Source organism: Centruroides sculpturatus, unplaced genomic scaffold (genome assembly GCF_000671375.1).
Source record: "Centruroides sculpturatus isolate CEXI.00-Female unplaced genomic scaffold, Cexi_2.0 scaffold41, whole genome shotgun sequence".
Lineage (NCBI taxonomy): Eukaryota > Metazoa > Arthropoda > Arachnida > Scorpiones > Buthidae > Centruroides > Centruroides sculpturatus.
In genome coordinates, this window is record NW_019384983.1 from 609099 (window position 1) to 620041 (window position 10943).

The 10943-nt window shown below is 31.2% G+C and overlaps 1 protein-coding gene across 1 annotated transcript in view; it reads left to right on the forward strand.

Annotated features, from left to right (window-relative positions):
* The first annotated feature begins 2192 nt into the window (after positions 1-2192).
* The window catches only part of LOC111632810 (WASH complex subunit 2-like), a 30612-nt gene continuing 21861 nt past the window's right edge, over positions 2193-10943 (forward strand). The window contains exon 1 of the mRNA XM_023377336.1: positions 2193-2761. Coding sequence (XP_023233104.1) covers positions 2720-2761 — 42 coding nt within the window. The 5' untranslated portion in view covers positions 2193-2719. The remainder of the gene's footprint in view (positions 2762-10943) is intronic.

Here is a 10943-nt window from a genome sequence, read left to right on the forward strand (position 1 = left end):
ACCACAACAGACCAGACATCACACTCATTGACAAACACAATAAAATCACATACATTATAGACATAGCCATTCCAAACACTCACAATGTACAAAACACATGCACTGAAAAAAATAGCAAGTACACAGAACTCGCCCAGGAAATAAGGCATCTGTGGAAGATGGATATGGTGCTTATTGTACCTGTCATTCTCTCCTGTACTGGTGTGATACCACACACACTACACAAAAGCCTGGGAACATTACAGTTGAATAGAAATACATACATCACACTACAGAAGGCCACTATATTGAATACATGCCACATTGTTAGGAAATTCCTGAATACAGACACTGCTATACTTATTTAATTTTAGTTTTGTTTTGGTTGCTATGCCTTGACTCTGGTTTGGCATAGTACATAGCCACCGGTGTGAACCGAGTATAACTCACAAAACCCAACATAATAATAATAATAATATATTGGACCAAAAAAACGTAATTTACAAACTCAGTTGCAACTGCACTATTCCCAAATCTTATATAGGTGAAACTGGTAGAAATCTGAAGATAATAATTGTAACTCAGCTGTTTCTATTCATTGTAACAACGAAGGTTGCCAAATCATAAAGGAAACTGTAAGGTTTCCTTTATGAGTTATTGAAACTTGTTATTATATTATTATTATTCATTTTCATCGGGAAGATATTTCAAAGTTTCTTTTCAATTCTATTTATTTATTGGAGTGTTTGTGGATACACGATATTTTTTGTTTTTCCGTCTGGTGCGTACACGAATAAATCAGAAAGTTTTTCGAGGCGTGAAGCTGGCCACATACAGTTATCCATGTGAGAAGCACGGATTCTCCAAATCTAGCCTACACACTTGCAGCGATTGTCAGAAGTGCGATATTCAACATTTTTATATACAGTATATTTTTTTATTCCTTTACAATTTTAATTATTTAATTGCTCCTTCCTCTCTTCCTTGGCATGTTGTGAAATTTCTGATAGTTGGATAATAAACCGTTTTATTGTAATTTGTTTTTTTAAATTATTTTGAGTCGATATTAAAATTTGGAAAAGGGGGATCCCTAGATCGGTATAATAGGCGAATTTCCTCCTACAACTTCGGTTGTTGTTCGGGATACAGTTAAGGTTTTAACAAAGTTCGAGCGAATACATAATTAGCAAAAAATAGTTGAAATAAAGTGATTAAACAAAAATTATTACAAATATCGTAAATAACAGTTCACAAATGCATATATAGGGATATTTTTTAAAGGAGGGAAATGGTCTTCGCAATTTGAAATCGATCGAACTCCATGAAATGTTCGTATACACTCGCGCCATCTATCGTAGGATAAACGTACTATGCCAGAAACCTTCGCAGGAGTATATTAAAGAACTTCCGAAAGTTTCATGACAATCGGATAAACGGTGTGGTAATGCATGGACATACAGACAGACATACATTCATTTTTATATATATAGATGTATCACTAAGATTGTTGGATGTTTAAAATTTTTACTTAGAATTGTCCTTTGTTTTCTTAAATTAATTTATCAAAATCCATTTATTTATTACGTCGGCTAGTCCGAGAAATCCATTGGCAATCAAATAAAAAAAAATTGTAGGTTTCTAATTCTAAGCCGGTTCCAGTAGCAGTCAGCGGTGCCCAACCATTCTGACCTCACGGACCACTATCATAAATATTTTTAACGATAAAAACATCTATAGAATAATAATCACAAACGTTCAATTTTATTTTACTTTATTAATACAAAATTTTGTTTAATTTCAAATAAATGTGAAGTTTGTTGCTGCTTCGAAATAAGTTTATGGATTCTTAAATCTTTTCCACGAAGGACGACGATCTCACTCACATTATTAAAAAAAGGTTTGACTTAAGATTTCGTCTATGAATAAGATAGCCAAAAGTTTACATTAACTTTTACTATTCTTCATATTGAATATCATTTTAAAAAAACTAAAAAGGAACTTAAAATTAAACTCGGGTCTACAGTTTGTATACGCTGTACATTATGGTTTTATTTATGGTTTTATGCTTTTCAGTAAGATACTGAAGATGGCCGAGATGACAAAAACGTTTTGGCGTCTCAAAACATTTTTGCATTGGGCATACCGGTTTGTGGGATCCAGGATCGAATCCATGCGAGATACCTCTGAAATATTTACTGCAGTCTCTCTCCCACAAGTCCACATTTCTCATCATTTGGCCACACCGATTATGGCCCTGGTCGAATATATTATGAGTATGACATTTTTAGTTGATTTTACTCTCCCCGTCAAATGGCCATAAGAGTAAGAGAACTTTACCCAGGCCCAAAGTGAGGATGACAATGGAGGAGGTCCGACATATCTGGGAAAGACTACCCCTGTAAATTTATTGAGATTCTTGATCCGGACATCAACACGTGTCCCTTTGAGCAGCAGGCTGATGCCTTTTTCACCTGGAGCCTCCGGTCATCAAGATGATAAGTATGATTAAAAATTCCTTCTTAGAGTGCCCACAGATGGAAAGATTGAAAATGAAAACAAAATTAAATAAGTTTAATTTAAAGCCAAAAATAATTTTTTAAATATTTATTTATCGACTATTACAATAATTAATTAACAGATATAAACATAAGTAGATTATTGATTGAATTTAATAAATAATTTTAACGTATAAATATTTACTAAGTAAATACAACGTGTTAGTTGGCAACAAGCGATAGTAATGGGGCAGATGGATGAAATTGGAAGCGATATAAATACAAATGTAAGTTACTGTTTTTACTTCAAAAATACTTTTAAAATAAGTGAATAATAAGATATAATTGTTATTTTATTTATAAATCTTAAATAAAACGTGAAAAATTACTTTGTTGGTAAGGGGGCGTATACTGAGATATCAAAAGCATTCTATGTTGAATTAATGCTAATCTTTTCATAATTAATTACATTTTGTCATAAAACTTTCTCTCTCTCTTTTATTTTTATAAGTATTATAGAAATAAAAGGTACAACACAGTTTAATTACAGAAAAGACTTTTGGTAAATTTTCTACTGGTTTTTTTTTTCCTTTGGAGGGTGCCAGGATCCCTTGGCTCCCCCTTTGAGTATACCATTGCTCTTCATTATTTTATATATTGATATGAGCTATATCTAGGCTTGCCATAAATCTCATCAGTAGTGTGGGTAGCAAGTCGGATACATATATAGTTTGTATTGTCAAATTTTTTTGTTTACAGATACTAAACTTTGGGGTGCAATTCCCTCAGATGCAATAAGTATGCAAATATTACAGTTGATATTGTAACAGTGGTGTATATAATTCTATAAGATTTAAATACTCTTTATTATTTTCTTAATGTGTTTCCTCTATTGGTAGCCTAAAGACTTCTAATAGCGAGGAATGTTATTGATGATGATTTTTAAAATCTTGGACGAATACCAGATAACTGTATACATTCTAGAATATCCACGGATGCGTGACAAACCTAGTTATAGCTATCATATGTAAATTTTTGAGATTATTGCTGATGTAGATTTGAACATTAATAACTATTTTCAAACATGTAAACCTGATGATTACTTTTGAATATAGTCAAAAACATTTGTTAATGATTAAAGTTTTTTATTTGCTGGAGTTTTTAGAAACATTTGTTGAGTATTAACAATTTTAGTACATGAATAAAATCTTGATTTTAATTATAAATCTCGTGATGATTTCCAAATGAGAATCTATTAGTAGACATACTAAGACTAAAATGTATGATGAATAGAGAATTATAACAACCATTTTTAAAAATCAAATGATTTAATGAAAAGATTGTGACAATTTATTTGAAATACTATTTTATAATAAAATCCTTGAATTATTCATTTTAATGTACACTCATTGACAAAAAAGTTTCACACCAAAGATGTGTGTGAATCAAATAAAACTTGCATAATTGAAGTCAAAAGAAAGGTGTACACCACACAGATCAGAAACTGACAACAGAGTGATAAAACAAGTATTGTTAAACAACTTTGCAATATATATTGATAGATTACTTTAGTTCTCACTCAAGTACTTTTGGTTAAGTGAATTTAACTTTTATCAGGTCAGTACACACAACCTTGTTTAGCAACAAAAAAAAAAGTTTATTAAATTGGAAAAAAAATACTTTTATTCATATTTAACTTCTGTCATCAGTAAATTACATCACACCATACTGAGATATATGTATTCATGTTTGTTCCAAAGGATGTTCTATTGTACCTGAAGAACTCAGGAGGAGTTAGAAAATGTTTGTGCAGAGATCATTTTTTTGTTTATATACACTGGAAATTGGTTCTGTGTTTGTTATGACTATCATCAGGTTAAAGTTTCAAAAATCTAACATTTATAAATACTAATAGAAATAGAACAGAAATATGTAAATGCCAAACTTGTTTGTAGATTTTCTCATTTTTTATATTCAATCTGCTACATTGCTGTGATGTGCAAAAAACTATTAAAAAAATAGTAACAAAATGCCCATCAGGTTACATTGTGTAGATCTCAAACTAGAATTCTCAAAGTAGAATTTTCAATTGAAGTCCTTATAGTTGACAGTTTTCCTTACATGTTGATTTTATAGATTTTAAGGGCCTCAACATGTATAAAGTAATGCTTGTTTCTGATACACTTGGTGACCTTAGCTTTATCCTAATAAACCTTGGCCAAATTGTCCAAGCAACCAGGACTTAACCTTTTTTTTTTTTAACTATAAAATGAAGGATTGCATGATGGTTTTGACATCTACCAAGTCATGTACTGCTGTCAACTGTAATGGATACTGTGTAGTGTGAGGTCTCAAAAACAGGTTGAAATTAAACATTTATATTAGAAATTTATTAAAACAAAACTAGAGAGGGGGGAAAAACCTCCATTGTTAAAACCGATCAAAGATCAGATTCAGTTGTTCTAGTCATATGAAACCAAGATGAGAAAAAAATACTATTAATGTAAAACATGACACAATAAATATAAACAAACATCCTCCACTAGAGATGGACCTTTGACAAGGCGCTCATATACAAATAATTAGAACAGAAAATCTTGAAGATGGGAAAGATTAATTATAAAAGGGGACATTGCATCAGGTTGTTAAAATTCTAAGACGGGCCTGATGACTGAGTGGTCAAGGTGGCAGCCTACCACTCTGGGGGACCCGGGTTTGAATTCGAACTGGTCGAAAAATCCCCAGGAATTTTTTGGGGGGTGGTCCATTCGGATATGTCTGGCTCCGTCCCTCATCATCCGGCAGCCCCATTGTGTTCCTGGCCAAACCCATAATGGGTTTGCAAAAAGAGGCCCTCTTAGTGCCCACAGGGCAGAAAGAGTTTTAAAAAAATAATAATAAATTCTAAGACATCATCGACTAGACAATGGGGTAAAATGAGCACAAGTTCAAAATCCCATCTACACCTTCCATCCAGAGTTAATGGATGGCGTTGAGTAAATTTCCTGAAGCGTACCTTCTCAGGACCCGAACTGGTCTCTTCTTTCGCTTAGGGACAAACGTGGAATCAATCAGGATGGACAGAAAGGGGAGACCGGAGATTGGTGTAATCACTGATCACAGAGGACTCGGCAAGATGCACTTGATGAGTCAACACAAAGGAATAAAAATTGGAAGCACTGTCAACAAACTGGGGATGAATTATTTCCATCTTGGTGCCGGTACCAAAGCCATACTGTCACCAACACCGACCAACAGTGTCTCACAAACTGTTTAACAACACTGCCCTGGGGCCACCTGTACAACAAACAACTAAAAGAGCATTGACACTCTCTACTTCCAACCAGCTAATTGTGTCTAGAAAATATTTTTCTTAGTGTAAGTTTACTTTTATGCTAAAATAAACTGGTTTTTGTAAGATACTTGTCATCTCTGTCTCCTCCTTCACACCCACACGTGAATATTGCTAGATCATCCTGACATGGGGATTAATGATCCTTCCCTAAAAGTTGGCTTGCTTGCAGTAGATACCCAAATTTTTAAGAAATCCACTGGATCTTTGTCATTCCACAGGAATTTATAAACTAAGATTCTTCTTGTACAAATATTTTCCTGCTTGTAGCTTTCCCAATTTTTTACATGTTACTGAGGTTTGTACTTGACTATTCTACAGTCTGCTTTTGTAATGTTACATCTGTTTACAGATGGGGTGTATGATCCTAGGATAATAACTGAGATTCTTCCCAAGTGTTTTAATGTAGCAGAGCTCTTTCTATTAACAACAGTTGTCAATGTGATGGTCATTAAGTATGTCTGAAAACATTAGGTTTTTTCTTTGGTTTAATAAACTTTTTGCTACTGTACAAGTTGTGTATATATGGTTGAGAAATATACTGTAGCAATTATTTTATGAATCTTCATCGGGATCATACAAACAGAAAAGAACAGAACATTAAATTTAAAAGTTGAACAAAGCTCTTTATCATTGTTTTTCTTACTACTAACATTCACTTTATATCAGAAGTGGCAGTAATAAAGAGAAGTGGAAAGCTAAACCAGATATAAATAACTTCATTGATGCAATGAATAATAACCCGTATGGCCTCTGCATTAAACTAGACCAAATAAGCAATTCAAACGCTACCTTCCTAGATATCAACATACAATTAGAAGGCAATATGATATCAACTAGGGTCCATTACAAGCCATGCTACACACCTCGATTTATCCCTGCCAGTTCGGATGATCCATTTTCGTACAAGGTCGCAGCATTCCGGGCCCTAACCAAGAGAGCTTTCACACACCACACAAACTTTGAAGATACATTAGCGGAGTTACAACACATCCAGAACATAGCCACACAACATGGGTATGGAAAAAGATTAATTCAAAACCTGGCGTTGGCCTACTCATCACGTGTATACAACGATAGCTCACGCACGAACAACTCGAATAATTTTCAGTGTGTAGCGGTGGTTGAATATAACCGCCACCTGGATCCGATTTACAGAGAAATTGCGAAGCGTATAAAGAAAAGAATAGCATATAAGAGGCGTAATACTATTTACAACATTCTGCGCAATAGCAAAGACAACATAGACGAAAGGTATGCACTGGGAGTGTATTCTGTCCCGTTAAGAGACCATAGATTTCAAAGGGATCTTATATATATTGGCTCCACCATACGCTCTNTACTAATTACATGGGATATAATAATATACTACACTAATAATGGATTTTTTCATACTTTTCGGTTATCCGACTTTTCAATTATCCGACCAACCCCAGTCCCCAATTAGGGCGGATAATCGAGGTTCTACTGTATACTAATTACATGGGATATAATAATATACTACACTAATAATGGGTTTTTTCATACTTTTCGGTTATCCGACTTTTCAATTATCCGACCAACCCCAGTCCCCAATTAGGGCGGATAATCGAGGTTCTACTGTATATTATTTCCCTACCTTAAATAAATTAATTACTATTGAAAAATATTTTTGGTTTCATTCTTTTTCATACAACCAACCGTTATGTACAGCAGAACAATCCCAATTCTGAAACATATATTCAAAAAATCGACGAAATTTTTGTGACGTCGCAGTGCCGGAGTACAGTTGTTTTAATTTATTTTATTTAAAATAAATGCTCTGGGTTTTAGTAGTGTCTTGTCCCCTGTATAGCGTACTTTTCCTGTTAACGATAGAATCATGCCGATCACCTATCTAACTCCGTTTTGAAGAAAATATTTGAATTGAAGTCACATGACTTCCAGTCCAAACCGGAATTTCATATATAGTTAATTGGGGCCTTCTGCCTCTAAGCTTTCCATATCTGGTCTCGAATTGTATCTATCTCACTCCGTTCTCGCGATTAAAGAAGAGAAGACATACAGACGAACCGTGGTAATTTACTGTACAAGTCTGCAATTTGAAAATTGCAACCTAATAATTAAATTTTTAAATAATGAAATAATTAAAACTCTGGCCTTTACACTGAAACTAAAATTAAATATAGTCAAAATTAATTAATTTAAATTGAAATTGAAACATAAATATTTCGGAAAGTGTGGATAAAGTACTTGTTTTTCTGCTTGACTCTTGATTGATTTGGTTATATTTCGTTCAGACAGTCAGACTTGACTCTCTATTTACTACTGTATATAGTACTTCTTTGTAAAGTGTTGGTTCGATTTGCGGTAACAAATCTAATATAGATAGATAATATACAGTAGATAATATTATACTGTATTATAAATGATAATATATTGCATTTGTAGGCATTTTTATGCAAGAATATAGCTAAAAAGGCTTTGTTTCGGGGACAAGGAACAGATTAATGCATTTTATATTGCTTCTGATAGGAAAATTTGTTTCTGTCAAACCTCTGTTTTCGAACGTTTCTAAAAGTCGTTCGAAAACCGACGTTTGACAGTATTTTTCTTCTGTTATATATAAAAACCAAGAAAGTAAAAAAATTATTATTGATATTACGTAGTCTGATTTACATATTTCGTTATACTTATTCTAAATTTTAATATCAATATATTTATATATTTCTTTCGTTATAGTTATTTATTATTTCTTATAATTTTTTTCTTTTTGTAATTAAATTGTTATACTGTAATTACCGTTTATTTTTACATTTAAGTTTCTATTAATTTTATTTCTAGTTTTTAATATTTCTATACTTATTTTAAATTTTCTATAATATGCACCATGCTCATAGCTTAAAATCTAGTAGAAAGTGCTAACCATCAAGCAGTTACTACAGATCTTTAGCATAAAAAACAGTGAAATAAAAAAGTATATTATATAATATATACGAGAACTTACCATTGATTTTCTTCAAAATGATGTATGAAATACATAATCTGATAATTATGTTGAATATCCAGAAAATAAATAATACAAGTATTGCAGAATGTTTGAAGTTTTTACTAGCGATTAGAGAAATCATTTATATGATATAAAGTTTCGATATCAAATTAAAAATACGAAGGAATTTTAAAATATAAATCTTATGTATAGAAATGATGAAATAAGTAGAAAGACGCTAAATGATGAATAAGCTTATTTACTGGTATACTGTTATTTAAGAAATACAGACATTGGTAGAATTATGTCAGAGGATGATGCAAATGACGTGCAACGTGGCATAAAAACTATATTTAACCAATAAGAACTTTAAACACAAAAGACTCATAAATAGCTTTCGTTTAATTTTGATTTATTTTCGAAAAAAAAAAAACAGAAAAATTATTTACATTCTATAATCCTAAATATTTAATATAGGCCTATATATATAAAAGATTAGGAATAATTGTGACATTTTTATTGTTCATATTTTAAAATATTTTTAATAGAACATGAAAAATAATATATAACGTGTTTTATAGTGTTATTTTTACTATTATAACATCTGCATCACAACCAAGAATCAAGTGTTAGAGTTATAAGTAAAGCAATTATCATTCATTTTACTTTCAGTACGTGATCTTTGGTTACCTTCTAACTCTTGATTCTCAGTTTTGAATACGGCTGTAAGAGATATAGATTCTAATACTGTAAAATATAAAAATTTAATTTAAAAAATAAAAATTATATCATACCTAAATCAAAATTAAAATATATATTAATAAATGCTGACTAATGTATTACATATGAAAATTTTATACTATTCGGAAGTTTAAAATGTCATAATTTTGAAATTATGAATCAGTTTTTAAAACAGTGAATAAATTATTTGATTTTTTATTAAAATGTACAGCATATACAGTAATTCTTTGATTCAGTAATCTCCTTACGCAAATTCTGTTGACACCAATTCAAAGTATGCAATTGATGAGTCACATAAAAATAGTCTATGATTAACTCTTTTACACAATTTTTTTTTATCATTGAAATATTTGTGACTTAATACTACAGACTACAGACGTCTACGATGTTAGAATATCTGTAGCGACTACAAATAAAATATGCAACTGTATTTTCATGCAATCATTCTTAATAGTTTTTACTTATAGCATCATCATATTCAATTAACATTATTAATACAATTAATAAAAAATATAGAGGAAAATATTATTTTAGACGTATATTTAAACAAACATTTGATGCTTTTGATATCTAAGAAGAAATCACATTTTTGTTAATTAATCTTGGCGAAAATACATTTATGATGAATAAATAAATAAATTTATGTATTCGAATGTAAACTCTGTAAGGAAAAAATCAGTAAACCATTGAAAAATATTATTAATGCTGAAATTTAAATGATTGGCCATCAACTTCAAATGTGCGAAGGTTTTGAAAGCATGCAGAGATTTCATCATTTAAACTTCAGCATTAATGTCATTTTATTTTTTCAACCAGTTCTTCAGTTGTCAGTTAAATGTCATATGGCTGTACAAATCATTTAATATTTCCGCATAATATTGAATGATTTGTATAGTCACATGACACATAACTGACAACTGAATAATTGAATAAAAAAGAAAACGATAAAGAAAAGAGAAAAACATCTCCCAGTTTATTTGTTACCGAAAATATTTGCAAAGTCTTAAGATTATAAACTTTTGTAGAATTAACAGATCCAGATATTGAGAGAAGTATTGTTTAAAAGATTTACAAGCTCGTGGCACTTTATGAGTTAAGATTATAATACAGGTAACACCCGTATAATACGGTAGTTACGTTCCAAAAAATTGCCGTGTTATGCGAATCCGTGTTATGCGAAACAAAGAACTAGTACGAAAAGGAGGGTTAGGTTCCAAAAATTAAAAAACATGCTACTATATTTTCATAATTAAGATAAATATCTTTATTAAAATTTTCTTAAGTGATACATATTAATATAAACAATGTTTTCTTTGTCATCACTAAAAGCACTATTAACCGAGAGCGTTTTATTTTTGGCAAGTTATCGTTATCCTCTGAGCATTTTTCTGCATTATTTTCAGATTCA